We start from the raw sequence: 17,654 nt of genomic DNA on the forward strand, positions 1-17,654 counted from the left end.
TACTTGAGGTCGCGAGTTTGAGAACAGCCTGATCAATATGGAGAAACCCCATCTCTACTAAAAACACAAAAATTAGCCAGGTGTGGTGGCTCATGCCTGTAATCCCAGCTACTTGGGAGGCTGAGGCAGGAGAATCACTTGAACCTGGGAGGTGGAGGTTGTGGTGAGCCAAGATCGTGTCATTGCACTCCAGCCTGGGCAACAAGAGCAAAACTCCATCTCAAAAAACAAAACAAAACAACAAAAAACTGCAAAATATGTGAAGCAAAAACTGATGAAACAGAAAGGAGAAATAGACAAATTCACAATTGTTTCAATAATTAGATAGAAATAAGCAAGGATATAAAATAATTCACCAAGAATATAAATATCTAACTGGCATTTAAGGAGCACTTCACCCAACAACAGCACAATACACATTATTTTCAAGTGTACGTGGATCATATAACAAGATAGAACATATCCTAGCTATGAAATAAACCTCAACATATTTAAAATAATTTAATCATACAAAGTGTATTATCTGACCACAATGGAATCCAACTAGAAATCAATAGCCAAAGGGTAATAGGAAAAAAAAAAACCTAAACATTTGAAAACTAAATAACATACTTCTGAGTAACTCGTGAATCAAAAATATTCTCCAGGGTGGGGCCAAGATGGCCAACTAGAAACAGCGGCATTCGGAGGCTGCCATTGAAAAGAACCATAATAAGCAAGGTATCCAGGTTCTCTCATCAGAACTGACTAGGAGGCTGGTGTGATCCACGGAGAAGAAGGAAGAACAGTGTAGTGCAGCAGCCCACCTGAGAGCCACACAGGGCAGGAGAGCGCCCCCCTACATCCCCAGCCAAGGGAAGTGGTGAGTGAGTGTACTACCCAGCCAGGGAAATCGTGCTTTTTCCACAGAACTGTGGAACCCATAGATTGGAAGATCCCACTCACGAACCCATGCCACCAGGGCCTAGTGTCCCAACCCCAGAGCCGTGAAGATTCTCAACCGCCTCTTAGCTGGAATCTGCTTAAGCCTACAGAATGCCCCAGGGGAGGCATGACCAGCACCACAGCTGTGGCTGCCTGCTGTCTAAGCTGTTTGACTTCCTTGGGGGAGGGGCAGCGGCCGGCACTGGGACTCGCAACTGCCTCACACGCTAAGCTCCCTGGGTGGGGGAAGGGCATCATCCATCTCTATAGCTCCAGGCTGCATTTTTCCTCTGCTGGAGTCAGGGAGGCTGAACAGCTTGGTCCCGAGACATGTTCCCCACAGCCCAACATACCAACTATGGCAGAATGTGGCCAAAGTGCCTCTTCAGGCCTGGCCCTGACCGATCCTTCCTCCTGGGTGGGGCTTCCCTGCAGGAACTGCAGTAACTCCAGCCAGAGGCTCAGGAACCCGGATCTCCCTGGGCCTGAGCCCCTAGGGGGAGGGGTGGCCGCAGTCTTTGTAGACCAGCAGACTTAGACTTTCCTCCTTGTAGTTCTGAGGAATCTGGGCAGCCCAGACAAGTGGGTTTCCCCCCAGCGAAGCATACCCCCCCAACCAAGGGACAAAGTGCTTAGTTAAATGGGTCCTGTTCCCCCTGCCACCCAACTGGGTGAGACCCTCCAACGGGGGTTGTCAGATACCCTATACAAAAGCAATACTACTGGCATCAGGCTGGTGCCCCTAGAGGTCAGAGATCCCAGAAGAAGGAGCAGGCACGCTTCTTTGCTATTCTCCAGCCTCCTTGAGTGACATCTCCAGGCCCCGGAGTCAACCAGATGACTAGGGTCTGAAGTGAAATCCCAGCAAACAGCAGCAGCCCTATAGAAAAGGGACCTGACCAATGAAAGAAAAATAAATAGAAAGCAACAACAACAGCATCAACAACAACTAAAAAGCCCCCAGGAAAACCTCCTCCAAGGATCAGCAGCCTCAAAGATCAAAACTAGACAAACTCATGAAGGTGGGAAAGAATTAATGAAAAAACACTGAAAACCCAAAAGGCCAGAGTGCCTCCTCTCCTCCAGATGATCACAATGTCTCTCCAGCAATGGCACAGAACTAGTTGGAGGATGAGACAGACAAATTGACAGAAGTAGGCTTCAGAAGATGGGTAATAAAAAACTACGCTGAGCTAAAGGAGCATGTTCTAACCCAATGCAAAGAAGCTAAGAACCTTGATAAAAGGTTAGAGTAGCTGCTAACTAGAATAATCAGTTCAGAGAGGAGCATAAATGACCTGGTGGAGCTAAAAAACACAGCATGAGAACCTCGTGAAGCATACACAGGTATCAATAGCGGAATCAACCAAGCGGAAGGAAGGATATCAGAGTTTGAAGACCACCTTGCTGAAATAAGGCATGCAGACACGACAAGGGAAAAAAAGAATAAAAAGGAATGAACAAAACCTCCAAGAAATGTGGGACTTCATAAAAAGACCGAGCGTACAATCGATCGGAGTACCTGAAGGAGACAGGAAAAATGGAAACAAGTTGGAAAACACACTTCAGGATATTATCCAGGAGAACTTCCCCAACCTCGCAAGACAGGCCAATATGCAAATTCAGGAAATACAGAGAACATCACTAAGATATTCCATGAGAAGATCAACCCCAAGACATATAATCATCAGATTCTCTAAGGTCAAAATGAAGGAAAAAATGTTAAGGGCAGCCAGAGAGAAAGGCCAGGTCATCTACAAAGGGAAGCCCATCAGACTTAACAGTGGCCTTCTCAGCAGAAACTCTACAAGCCAGAAAAGATTGGGGGCCAATATTCAACATTCTTAAGGAAAAAAATTTTCAACCCAGAATTTTGTATCTGGCCAAACTAATCTTCATAAGCAAAGGAAAAATCCTTTCCAGACAAGCAAATACTGAGGGCTTTCATTACCACGAGGGCTGCCTTGCAAGAGCTCCTGAAAGAAGCAGTAAATATGAAAAACAAAAACCAGTACCAGCCACTGCAAAACCACACCAAAATATAAAGACCAATGACACTATGACGAAACTGCATCAATCAGTGCACAAAATAAACAAATAGCATCATGATGACAGGATCAAACTGACACATTACAATACTAACCTTAAATGTAAATGGGCTAAATGCCCCAGTTAAAAGACACAGACTGGCAAATTGGATAAAGAAGAATATACATTCTTCTCTATGCTACAAGTTCCATTGGTGTGCTGTATTCAGGAGACCTGTCTCATGTGCAAAGACACACATAGGCTCAAAATAAAGGGATGGAGAAAAATTTACCAAGCAAATGGAAAGCAAAGAAAAAAAAAAAAAAAGTAGGGGTTGCAATCCTAGTCTCTGACAAAACAGACTTTAAACCAACAAAGATTAAAAAAAGACAAGGGTATTACATAATGGTAAAGGGAACAATTCAACAAGAAGAGCTAACTGTTCCAAATATATATGCACCCAATACAGGAGCACCCAGATTCATAAAACAAGTTCTTAGAGACCTACAAAGAGACTTAGACTCCCACACAATAATAGTGGAAGACTTTAACACCCCACTGTCAACATTAGACAGATCAACAAGACAGAAAATTAACAAAGATATTCAGGACTTGAACTCTCAGCTCTGGATCAAGTGGACCTAACAGACATCTACAGAAATCTCCACCCAGATCAACAGAATATACATTCTTCTCTGTGCTACATGGCACTTCTTCTAAAATTGACCACATAATTGGAAGTAAAACACTCCTCAGCAAAAGCAAAAGAACTGAAATCATAGCAAACAGTCTCTCAGACCACAGTGCAATCAAATTAGAACTCAGGATTAAGAAGCTCACTCAAAACCACACAATTACATGGAAATTGACCAACCTGCTCCTGAATGACTCCTGGGTAAATAATGAAATTAAGGCAGAAATCAAGAAGTTATTTGAAACCAATGAGAACTAAGAGACAATGTACCAGAATCTCTGGGACACAGCTAAAGCAGTGTTAAGGGGGAAATGCCCATATCAGAAAGCTAGAAAGATCTCAAATCCACACCCAAACATCACAATTAAAGGAGCTAGAGAGACAAGAGCAAACTAATCCAAAAGCTAGCAGATGACAAGAAATAACTAAGAGCAGAATTGAAGGAGATAGAGACACAAAAAACTCCCCCAAAAATCACTGAATCCAGAAGCTGTTTTTTTGAAAAAATTAGCAAAATAGATAGACCACTGGCTAAACTAATAAAGAAGAAGAGAGAAGAATCAAATAGACACAATAAAAAATAATAAGGGGATATCACCACTGATCCCACAAAAATACAAACTACCATCAGAGAATACTATCAACACCTTGATGCAAATAAACTAGAAAATCTAGAAGAAATGGAGAAATTCCTGGACACATACACCCGCCTAAGACTAAGAAGAAGTTGGATCCCTGAATAGACCAATAGCAAGTTCTGAAATTGAGGCAATAATTAATAGCCCACCAAGCAAAAAAAGCACAGGAGTAGACAGATTCACGGCCGAATTCTACCAGAAGTACAAAGCAGAGCTGGTACCATTCCTTCTCAAACTATTCCAAACAATTGAAAAGGAGGGGCTCCTCCCTAACTCAGTTTATGAAGCCACCATCATCCTGATGGACCAGGATGATGACACACAAAAAAAGAAAACTTCAGACCAATATCCCTGAGGGACATCAATACGAAAATCCTCAATAAAATACTGGCAAACCGAATTTGGCAGCACATCAAAAAAGGTATCCACCATGATGAAGTTGGCTTCATCCCTGGGATGCAAGGCTGGTTCAACATATGCCAATCAATAAACGTAATCCATCACATAAACAGAACCAAAGACAAAAACCACATAATTATTTCAATAGATGCAGAAAAGGCTTCTGATAAAATTCAACATCCCTTCACATTAAAAACTCTCAATAAACTAGGTATTGATGGAGTATATCTCAAAATAATGAGAGCTATTTATGACAGACCCACAGCCAATATCATATTGAATGGACAAAAGCTGGAAACATTCCCTTTGAAAACCAGTACAAGACAAGGATGCCCTCTCTCACCACTCCTATTCAACATAGAATTGGAAGCTCTGGCCAGGGCAATTAGGCAAGAAAAAAAAAGTAAAGGGTATTCAAATAGGAAGAGAGGAAGTCAAATTGTCTCTGTTTGCAGATGACATAATTTTATATTTAGAAAACCCCATCATCTCAGTCCCAAAACTCCTTAACTGATAAGCAACTTCAGCAAAGTCTCAGAATACAGAATCAATGTGCAAAAATCCTAAGCATTCCTTTACACCAACATAGACAAGCAGAGAGCCAAATCATGAATCAACTCCCATTCACGATTGCTACAAAGCAATACCTAGGAACACAGCTAACAAGGGATATAAAGGACCTCTTCAAGAACTACAGACCACTGTTCAAGGAAACAAGAGAGGACACAAACAAGTGGAAAAACATTCCATGGATAGGAAGAATCAGTATCATGAAAATGGCAATACTGCTCAAAGTAATTTATAGATTCAACACTTTTCCCATCAAACTACCACTGACATTCTTCACAGATTTAGAAAAAACTACTTTAAATTTCATATGGAATCAAAGAAAACCCTGAATAGCCAAGACAATCCTAAGCAGAAAGAACAAAGCTGGAGGCATCACGCTACCTGACTTCAAACTATAATACAAGGCTACAGTAACCAAAACAGACATGTAGACCAATGCAACAGGACAGAGACCTCAGAAATAATACCACACATCTACAACTATCTGATCTTTGACAAACCTGACAAAAACAAGCAATGGGGAAAGGATTCCCTATTCAATAAGTGGTGCTGGTAAAACTGGCTAGCCATGTGCAGAAAACTGAAACTGGACCCCTTCCTTACACCTTATACAAAAATTAACTGAAGATGGATTAAAGACTTAAATGTAAAACCCCAAACGATGAAAACTCCAGAGGAAAACCTAGGCAATACCATTCAGGACATAGGCATGGGTGAAGACTTCATGACAAAACACCAAAAGCAATTGCAACAGAAGTCAAAATGGACAAATGGGATCTAATTATACTAAAGAGCTTCTGCACAGCAAAAGAAACTAGCATCAGAGTGAACAGGCAACCTACAGAATGGGAGAAAATTTTTGCAGTCTACCCATCTGACAAAGGTCTAATATCCAGAATTTACAAGGAACTTAAACATATTTACAAGAAAAAAACAGACAACCCCATCAAAAAGTGGGCAAAGGATATGAAGACACTTCTCAAAAGAAGACATTTATGCAGCCAACAAACATGTAAAAAAGCTCAATGACTGGGCACAGTGGCTCACACCTGTAATCCCAGCACTTTGGGAGGCCAGGGCAGGTGGATCACGAGGTCAGGATATCGAGACCATCCTGGCCAACATGGTGAAACCCCGTCTCTACTAAAATACAAAAAATTAGCCGGGTGTGGTGGCGCATGCCTGTAGTCCCAGCTACTTGGGAGACTGAGGCAGGGGAATTGCTTGAACTCGGGAGGCGGAGGTTGCAGTAAGCCAAGATCGCACCACTGCACTCCAGCCTGGCAACAGAGCAAATCTCCATCTAAAAGCAAAAACAAAAACAAAAAACTCAACACCACTAATCACACTGATCATCAGAGAAATGTAAATCAAAACCACAATGACATGCCATCTCACATCAGTCAGAATGGCAATTACTAAAAAGTCAAGAAACAATAGATGCTGGGGAGGCTGTAGAGAAATAGGAATGCTTTTACTGTGCTGGTGGGAGTGTAAATTAGTTCAACCATTGTGGAAGACAGTATGGTGATTCCTCAAGGATCTAGAACCAGAACTACCATTTGACCCAGCAATACCATTACTGGGTATATACCCAAAGGAATGTAAATCATTCTACTATAAAGACACATGCACACATATGTTTATTGCAGCATTGTTTACAATAGCAAAGACATGGAACCAACCCAAATACCCATCAATGACAGACTGGATAAAGAAAATGTGGCACATATACACCATGGAATACTATGCAGCCATAAAAAGGAATGGCATCTGCCAGGCATGGTGGCTCATGCCTGTAATCCCAGCACTTTGGGAGGCCGAGGTGGGTGGATCACAAGGTCAGGAGTTTGAGACCAGCCTGGCCAATATGGTGAAACCCCGTCTCTACTAAAAATACAAAAATTAGCCAGGCATGGTGGTGGGCACCTGTAGTCCCAGCTACTCGGGAGGCTGAGGCAGGAGAATTGCTTGAACCCAGGAGGCGGAGGTTGTAGTGAGCCGAGATAGTGCCACTGCACTCCAGCCTGGGCAACAGAGTGAAACTCTGTCTCTCAAAAAAACAAAAAGGCATTTGTAAACTGTCATGACCCTGGTGGCAGCATAGCAGTGAGAATGACCAGAGTTCACTCTCGTGGCCATCTTGGTTTTGTTCCTCAGAAAATTAAATGTCGTCAGAAGACTGAGAAGCTCAGGAGGATGAATTGCTGGCCCCGGCAAGTATTTATGATGGAGATGAATTTAGAAAAGCAGAATCTGTCCAAGGTGGAGAAACCAGGATCTATTTGGATTTGCTACAGAATTTCAAGATATTTGTGAGCACTATCTGCTCTATGGGAAGAACACCGTGGCAGCATGATCCTGTTTGCCTGCATGCAATTTCTTAAGGAAGAGACCCTACTATACCTGAATATTGTCTCTCCTTTTGAGCTCAAGATTGGTTCTCACAAAAATGTGCAGAGAAGGACAGCTCAAGCCTCTCCCAACACAGACCTAGTTTTTGGAGGAACTTCTGGATCTGATACAGACCAAGAGGAAATTGTGGACGAGACAGCTGTGCAGGATGTGGAATCATTGTTAAATATGATCCGGGAAATGTTGGACTTTGATCAAGCTCAGCAGATAAAATGCTTTAGTAGTAATTTGTTCCTATGCAATATCTGTTTCTGTAACAAGCTGGATAGTGAATGCATGTACTTCTTGGAGTGCAGGCATGTGTACTGCAAAGCCTGTCTGAAGGACTACTTTGAAACCCAGATCAGAGATGGCCAGGTTCAACGCCTCAACTGCCCAGAACCAAAGTGCCCTTCGGTGGCCACTCCTGGTCAGGTCAAAGAGGAGCTAGTGGAAGCAGAGTTATTTGCCTCTTATGACCGCCTTCTTCTCCAGTTCACCTTGGACCTGATGGCAGATGTGGTGTACTGCCCCTACCCATGCTGCCAGCTACCTGTCATGCAGGAGCCTGGCTGCACCATGGGTATCTGCTCCAGCTGCAATTTTGCCTTCTGTACCTTATGCAGGTTGACCTACCATGGGGTCTCTCCATGTAAGGTGACTGCAGAGAAATTAATAGACTTACGAAATGAATACCTGCAAGCAGATGAGGCCAATAAAGGACTTTTGGAACAAAGGTGTGGTAAGAGGGTGATTCAGAAGGCACTGGAAAAGATGGAAAGTAAGGAATGGCCAGAGAAAAACTTCAAGAACTGACCATGTTGTGGAACTCCCATAGAGAAATTAGATGGATATAACAAGATGACATGTACTGGCTGTATGCAATACTTCTGTTGGATTTGCATGAGTTCTCTCTCTAGAGCAAACCCTTACAAACATTTCACTGATCCTGCTTCACCACGTTTTAACCAGCTGTTTTATGCTGTGGATGTTGATGAAGATATTTTGGAAGATGAGATTGAAGACTAGTTAACTAGTTGCTCAAGATATGGAAGTGGATTGGTTTTCCCTAATCTTTTGTCAAGTACACAAAGTAACTCTGCAGGATATTTAGAGTACTATTCATTCACTCTTCCTGTGTAGAAGATATGGAAGAAAAGGTTTATATTTTCATGTGGTACTACTGAAGAGGGTGCATTCATATATTTTTTAATGTAAATTGAGAAAAATTATAAGCCAAGGGTTCAGAAAATGAAACTACAGAATATTAAATATTATAATGTGTCCAAAGCTCTGAGTAGTTAAAAATTAAATATTTATTTCCTTCCCCAAGCTTTACGTAAGAAGAGGGGTCAAGAGTTAAACTTACAGACCCTTTGTCTCTGAGAAGCATCCCTCTAAGACATTCTGTTGGAGCTCCCTCAGTACTACTCCTTACAACCGGGGTAGGTAGAAGAAGCCTTATGAAAATTATACTGAGAATCTGATCTTGTTTACTCCACATTAATCACATTCCTACCAACCTAAATTTCTGCCAAGTCAGTTCTCTTTGGAGGAAGCCCTTTACCCTGTAACTGACTGGATGATCCAGTGTCATTTTGACCTGCTTTCCAGAATGGAAATTTATAATAATTTTAAAATATGTTTTAATACCACAAATGCTGTGGGGCACTTGATATTTATTAGTAGTGTATATGGTCCACTGGTTTCAGGCCAAATCTAGAATTTAGTGATACTGGCTTAGAAGAGTTTAAGTTCTATTCAACTTTCCTGGGTGTTAGAGCCTAGATTCAAAATGACTTGTCTTTGCTACTTTTGTTCCACATTCTCTCTCTTTACCGTTGCTCTACCTTCTATTTGTAAGGACAATTTTAATATTAATTCCAGCAACACGTTTTTATTTCCTCTGCTGGAATAGGAGAAAGCTTAATATATTCCCAATCTGAATGTTCTTGAATTATCCGCATTTACCACTGTATATGCATATAGTGACAGTATAACCTGTCTGTACCACTGTAGTTCCAGTCCTAATTTTCTGAATTATTTTTAAAGGTCTTCTCTAACAAGCTGTGGAAATTTGGCTTCATGCTCTTTTTTTGCAACAGCAGTGTTTTAGGTGATAATTTTGAATTGATACCTGTTCCTTTTTCTGGGTTTTGTTGGCTTTTCGAAAAATTGTCTTTCCTTATCATTGGTGGGTGGACTTGATAGCAAAGTAAAATTTTTTGGAAAAGAGGACAGAAAAATTGAACTGCAGCTTGAGAACATCTTCTTTTTTTCCTACTTTGTCATTGAAAATCGAGGAATCGCTTTTGACTGTTTTAGGTGTGTGTGTCCTGAGTGAGCAAGGACTGTGTTTTTGGATTGTCGAAGAGGATGTTTAATCTTAAAAATAAAAATAAATTTAAAAATCGTCTTGTAATTAGAAAGAAAAAGGAATGAGATCATGTCTTTTCCAGGGACATGGATGAAGCCAGAAGCCATCATCTTCAGCAAACTTAACACAGGAACAGAAAACCAAACACCACATGTTTTCACTCATAAGTGGGAGTTGAACAGTGAGGACACATGGACACATAGAGGGGAACATCACACACCAGAGCCTGTTGGGGGGTGAGGGGTGAGGGGAGGGAACATAGAGGACATGTCAATAGGTGCAACAAACCACCATAGCACACATATACCTATGTAACAAACCTGCACGTTCTGCACATGTATCCAGGTGTTTTTTAGAGGAAATTGATTATTTCCTCAATAAAATATGAACTACCCCAACTCATTCACTATGAAATAGAATATTTGAATACCCCTGTAACTAATAAGGAAATTGATTTCATAGTTTTAAAACCCTAAAAAAGAAATCACCTGGCCTAGGTGATTTTAGAAGAGAATTTTACCAATAAGTTAAGGAAGAATTAGTACCAATTCTATACAATTTCTTCCAGAAAATAGGAGTTTTCAGTTCATTTTATGAAGCCATTATTAGCATGATATCAAAACCAGACAAGGGCAAAACAAAAAAGGAAATGACAGAATAGGATTTTGCATAAATCTAGATTTAACAAGATAAATCTAACAAAATATTAGCAAATAGAATTCAGCTCTAAATAAAAAGAATTATACACCATGACCAAGTGAAGTCTATTTCAGGAATTCAAGGTTAGTTTAATATCCAAAAAGTAATTGATGAAATCCTTCATATTAGCAAGCTTAAGAAGAAAAATCACAAGATCCTATTAATTGGCACATAAATTGGTATTTGACAGAATTCAATACCCATCCATGGTAAAAAGTGTCAGAAAAACATAGGAATAAAGGGGAACTTACTCAACTTAATAAAGTCAATTCTTACCACTTGATATAGTTTGGCTGTGTCCCCACCAGATCTCACCTTTAATTGTAATAATCCCCACGTGTCAAGGGCAGGGTCAGGTGAAGATAACTGAATCACGGGGGCAATTTCCCCATACTCTTCTCACGGTAGTGAACAAGTCTCAGGAGATCTGATGGTTTTATAAATAGGAGTTCCCCTGCATAAGCTCTCTTGCCTGCCACCATGTAAGACATGACTTTGCTCCTCCTTTGCCTTCCACCATGATTGTGAGGCCTCCCCAGCCATGTGGAACTGTGAGTCAATTAAACCTCTTTCCTTTATAAATTACTCAGTATTGGGTATGTTTTTATTAGCAGCATGAGAATAGACTAATACACCACTCTATTGAACATTGTGCTAGAAGTTCTAGCCATTGCAATAAGGCAATAAAAAAATAAAAAGCATACAAATCAGAAAGGAAGAAATAAAATGATCCCTCCTTGTGAAAGATGCTATTCTCTATGTAGAAAATCCTAATAAATTTACCAAAACACGCGCGCGCGCACGCACACACACACACACACACACCCTTTAGAACTAATAAGTTATGCTAGGCCTCAGAATACAAGATAAATGTACAAAATTAATTCTCCTTCTATATATAAGCAATGAACATGTGAACACCAAAATTACAAATATAATACCACTTAAAATATCTGAAAAAAAAAAACTTAGTTGTACAGGGTTTGTATGCTCAAAAGCATATAACATGAATAAGAGAATTTTTAAAATATCTAAATGAGTGGAAAGATATAGCATGTTCATAAATTGAAAGCCTCAATAAAGATGTCAGTTCTTCCCAGATTAATATGCAAGTTTAACACAATGCCTATCAAAATCCCAGCAAGATCTTTTTCATATATAGACAAGATTATTCCAGAATTTATCTGCAGATGCACTACAATAGCAGAAACAAATTTGACAAACAAGGATAAAGTGGGAGAGATCAGTCTATCTGATTTCAAGAACTTTTATATAGCTAGAGTAATCAAGACAGTAGTATTAGAGGAGAAATAAATATATACATCAGTGGAACTGAGGCGAGAACCAAGAAATAGACCACATAAATATGCTCCACTGATTTTGATAGGGAATTCAAAAGCAATTCAATGGAGAAAAAAGAGCCTTTTCAACAAATGGTGCTGGAACAACTGGATATCCATAGGCTAAAAAAATGAACCTTAAACTTACATCTTACACAAAAAATAACTCACAAAAAATCCTGTGTGTATAACTATTTGTAATAGCCATAAACTGGAAATAATCTATATGTCATTGAATGGATGAATTATTAAACAAACTATGGTACATTCATGTCACAGACTCAGCAACTATAATAAGGAATGAACTGCTGATACACAAAACAACATAGATGAATCTCCAATTACTTTGCGTTTACAAAAAAAAAAAAAAAAAAAAGGCTGATCCCAGAAGGTTACATACGGTATGATTCCTTTATGTAACATTCTTAAAATAACAAAATAATATAACTTGATAATAGATTAATAATGGTTGCCAGGAATTAAGGAGGGGATGGGAAAGAAGGAAGCAGGTACTATAAGAGGACAACATGCGGGCAGTGTTCTCTATCTTGACTACATCAATGTTAATATCCTGATTGTGATACTGTTCTATGGTTTTGCAAGCTATTTTGGGGAAATTGGGTGAAGAGTTCATGGGATCTCTCTGTATTACTTCTCCCAAATGCATGTAAGTCTACAGTTACCTCAAAATTTAAAAGGTTAATTGAAAATATAGCTGAAATTCTATGGTTAAAAAATGGAATACTGAAAAAACAGTGATTTTAAGTGGCTGCAATTATTAGTTTACAAAAGCTCCCTCGAGGAAAACTTCCCTCTCTCAGACATTGATTTTTTTACTGGTTATAGAAAAAAATCTCATAGCATATATACTGAATCCATTCTAATAGAATAAAGAGAATAGATTTTTAGAGCAAACAACTACTTTACTTTTTAGTGACCATCTACTTTAACTAGATATATAGGTAAGAAGCTGGGGCCCAGAGTGGCTGTTATATTAGGAAGGCTGAGGTCAGAGTAGGTATCCAAATGAACATGTCCTCTAGGCATTTAGAAATGCAAGATTGGAGTAGTGCTTAAAAAAAAATCATGATCAGAGATGAAGACTTATGATGGTAAAAGTCTTAAACTTTTAAGAAGTTATGAACTTACTAAAAAGAAAAAATATTATTTGTACTATGACAATATACCTAGGACTACGAAGTAGGTACGTGATGGACAAAAGTTCACATATTTCATTTCTTTTCTAGACTAAATCCAGCTACTTGCAGAAATATAAAGAAATACAGCACATCTTGGACAGCACCCAGAAATCACCCTTTTGTAATCCAAGGGGATGTTATGGCAAACTCTTCAGAATGGGTTCAGTCTAAGCCCCATGGGTCATTGGAAAGTTTATCACCTCTCAAAGGCCCCAAGAAGAATAAACATTCTCAAATCTGGGCCATAAAGAATGAAGACATAAAACCTCTCAGCAGCAAGTGGGAGACTGCTTCTTCAAGCTTTGGAATGGATGCAAATGTTCTAAAATATAAGAGTCTTCAAGCTGAAGAAACTAACCAGCAAAGCTCTAAGCATACAGCTCTCCATCTAACTAAAAATAAGGATGAGCAGGCCAATAAGAATGATGGACAACCTACCTTATATCTGAAGTTCCAAAGGGAGAGTTAATCTAGTTTTATACTGCTCTGAGAACTGTGAATGAAGGATAACATATGCTTATGTGGTAAAAAGAAAAAAAGGAAAGCCCTCCCCTTCCCCTTTCCCTATCTCTCCCCCTACACGTGCATATGCATAAACTACAAATGTTAGATATCCCATCTTCTGTAGTGGGAACATCTTTCAGAGATTTAAAAAGAAATCCAGAGAAAATACGGAAAAATATTAAAGTAGATATTTATATTTAGTTTTTACCAGCATGGAAAAAAATCTCTGAAGTTTTTATTTCTTCCAAAACTACTTATGCATTTGACACCAAAAAACTTAAGAACTCAACGTAGGAATGACATGTAATATGTCACTGATTTTTAACCTCCCTACTAGACACTTTAATGAATCAGTCAACAAACATCATTTCCTGATTTTCTGTTATATCATTGGTGTGCTAGGAACCATTTCTCTCTACTAGGAGATTACCACATAATTGTACGGATAAAACATACCTGAATAAAATGATTACAGAATAAGATAAAGTGTTAAGTTGTGCACTTCCAATGATTAGAAAAAATACTGTATATTAAAAGTTACCAGTTGCACAAAGCAAAAGTGTGGCACAAAATGGCACTGAAATGCATGGACTATGGTTTAAAATAGTCATTTTATTTCTCAAAATGTAGCAAAGGTGTAAAGATGTACAGTTTCCTTTACAGAAAATTAGTTTACATCTCCAGCCATTTATTCATGTGGACACTGGAATAAGTCCAGCACCTCAGTTTGTCATTCATAAGGCAGTGAGCACTGGCAGGGATTTGTGAAGGACACACAGAGGAGCAGGTATGTCAGGCAAAAGAGTCAAGATGGATGTGGTAAGTAAGAAAACAGAAGCGAGACTCCGTCTCAAAAAAAAAAAAGAAAAAAGAAAACAGAATCAAGCAGCCTTGGGTCATATATCAACAATGGCATCCATTAGAGGATGAGGCTAAGCAGAAGGAGGGTCAGGTAGGAGAGGTACATTAAAAATACAGGCCACAGCCTAATTACGGCTGGGTAGAACTATGAAGATCTGGGGTTGAGTGATCTACTTTCAACAGTATTTCTAGTAGCTGAAGAGTTTTCAAGGAGAGCCCGCTGCACTGTTAAAAGAGTAACTATTATATTTTAAAGGACCATGACCATAGATTTCCTCAGGAATCTTTAACATCTGGTGGGAAATAGCTACCTTCTAAATACATTAAATGGTGCTTTGGAGGCAAGTATCCTGGTTCTCAGAGAGTACCCCAACTTTTGGTATAAAATTCTCATTCTCAGTGATTATCTTGGGCAAGAGCAGAAGTCTACTGGCTTTTGGGATGCCCTCTGCCAGGTAGGTGCTTGGGCTTGGGAGAGCTGGAGGTTAATGTTCTGGATCATAGCATTTATTATAGCTGACTTTGGGATGGAGTAAGAGTACTCAAAATTCAGTTGGCATTATCCACATAGATCAGGACAAAAGCCTAAACTCTGGGAAAATATTTATTTTTAATTCAGTGAAATGTCATTTGAATCTTCAATTGTCTGAGTTTGAGACTGTAAACTCTGGAATTTATTGTCTTTGTGAATGACCAAAAAAGGTGATAAACCAATTTCCTGGAAGATGAAGGGATGCAGAGATATTACCTAAACAATTTTACCTTGGTCCATAATTGCACTCCTTGTATTTGATACAAATATAAGATGTTTTATCCAAAGTAAGAGGATTGGCAGTCTACTTCCTCACTATGCTACAATACTTTCAGTTTTCTGAGCATGCCACTCTCTCATAAAAGCCACTTATTCTCTCGGCCCAGCATCTCCTTCACCTGGCAGCCCCTACTTCTTTAAGATTCAACTCAACTGCTGCCTTCTCTGACACACCTTTCATATATTTCCATAGAAATTTAAAACAACTATGATTAATATGCTGACAGTTCTAATGGGAAAATTGGACAATGCAAGAACAGATGGATAATATAAGCAGAGAGATGTGAACTAAGAAACAAACAAACAAAAATGCTAGAAATCAAACACTGTAACAGAATGAATGATGATGGACTACCCAACAGGTGAGACACAACTGAGGAAAGAGTCAGTATGCTTGAAACAATGTCAATAGAAACTAGTAAAACTTAAATGCAGAGCAAAAAAGCATGAAAATTCCAAAATATCCAAAATATCCAAAAACTGCAGGACAATTTTAAAAGGTATGTAACATGTGTAATGAGAATATCAGAAGTAAAAGTAAAAAAGGAACACAAGAAGTATTGAGGCAATAATGACTGAGAATTTCCCAAAATTAATGACACCAAACCACAGATCCAGAAAGCTCACAGAATACTGGGAAGGATAAATACCAAAATAATCAAAGACCAAGAAAAAAATCTTGAAAAAAAAAAAACAGGAAAAAAACACCTTATGTATAGATAAGCAGGGATAAGAATTACATCAGACATCTCTTCAGAAACCATGCAAGAAAGGAGAGAGTGGAGTGAAATATTTAAAGGGTTTAAAGAACCACTGTCTCAGCTCAGGCTGCTGTAACAAAATACCATAAACTAGACTGCTTAATGAAACAATAGAAATTTATCTCAGTTCTGAGGCTGGCAAGCCCAAGATCAAGATGCCAACAGATCCATTGTCTGGTGAGAACAGTCATCTTGGTTTGCAGGTGGCCCTCTTGTATCCTCTCATGGTAGGGATAGATCATCTCATGTCTATTATGACCACTAATCTCATTCATGAGGGCTTCACCCTCATGACCTAATTACCACCCAAAGGTTCTGTCTTCTAATACCATCACACTAGAGGTTAGGATTGTAACATATGAAATTTGGGGGATGCAACATCGGACCACAACAACAACTGACTACAGTTCTGTATCCAGTGAAATTGTCCTCCAAAAGCGAAAGAGAATTGGACTTTTTCGGACAAACAAAAATTGTGGGAATTTGTCACCTCTAGACCTGCTTTTTTTTTTAATGTTAAAAGAAATTCTTTAGAAAGGATGAAAATTATACAGGTCAGAAATTCTGGCCTATGTAAAGCAAGGAAAAGCAATAGAAAAGGAATAAATAAAAGTAAAATAAAATATTTTATTTTTCTTAATTACCTATTCAGAAATTATAGCCTATTGATAAGTGAAATGAATAGCAGCAATGTTGTAAGGAATAGGAGGGAGGAATTGGGAATACCCTGTTATAAAATACTTGTACTACCAAAAGAAGTAAGTGGTATAGTGTTATTTGAAAAAGGATTAGATTCATTGTAAATGTATCCTGTAAATTCAAGGGTAAAAAAGAAGTATAATTGATACACTAAAATAGGAAAAAATTAAATCATACAAAATATTCAACTTAAATAGAAGGAAGTAGAAAACAAGTGGAAGACAAAATAATAAAAAAACAAGGTAATGAATAGAAAACAGTAACAAATATGGTAGATATTAATTCAGCTATATCAATAATTACATTACAAGTAAATGGTCTAAATACAGCAGCTATAAGACAGAAGACTTTCAGAATGGATAAAAAGGATCCAGTGTGACTCGTATGTCATAAAGAGATTTTTATTCGAACTTTTATTTTAGGTTCAGGGAGTACATGTGCAGGTTTGTTGCATGGGTAAATTGCATGTTGTGGGCATTTGGTATGTCACTCATGTAATAAGTGTAATACACAATAGGTAGTTTTTCGATCCTCACCCTCCTCCCACCCTTCACCTTCAAATAGGCCCTAGTGTCTATTGTTCCCTTCATTGTGTCCATGTGTACTCAATGTTTAGCTCCCACTTATAAGTGAGAACATGTGTCATTTGGTTTTCTGTTCCTGCATTAATTTGCTTAGGATAATGGCCTGCAGCTTCACCCATGTTGCTGCAAAGGACACTATTTCTTTTATATGGCTGCATAGTATTCTATGGTA

At 38.8% G+C, this 17,654-nt stretch overlaps 1 protein-coding gene and 1 pseudogene across 16 annotated transcripts in view; both read left to right on the plus strand.

Annotated features, from left to right (window-relative positions):
- The window catches only part of AGBL3 (AGBL carboxypeptidase 3), a 136,709-nt gene extending 122,457 nt beyond the window's left edge, over positions 1-14,252 (plus strand). For all 16 annotated transcript variants that reach the window (XR_012432899.1, XR_012432895.1, XR_012432897.1 and 13 more), the window contains one exon: positions 13,311-14,252. Coding sequence is in view for 11 of the 16 variants with exons in the window: in XM_074036036.1 (XP_073892137.1) it covers positions 13,311-13,433 (123 nt within the window). In the remaining 5 variants the exon portion in view is untranslated. The remainder of the gene's footprint in view (positions 1-13,310) is intronic.
- LOC141409933 (E3 ubiquitin-protein ligase RNF14 pseudogene) lies at positions 7,316-8,813 on the plus strand (annotated as a pseudogene).
- Positions 14,253-17,654: the final 3,402 nt, after the last annotated feature.

The sequence above is a fragment of the Macaca fascicularis genome, chromosome 3, assembly GCF_037993035.2.
Source record: "Macaca fascicularis isolate 582-1 chromosome 3, T2T-MFA8v1.1".
NCBI lineage: Eukaryota > Metazoa > Chordata > Mammalia > Primates > Cercopithecidae > Macaca > Macaca fascicularis.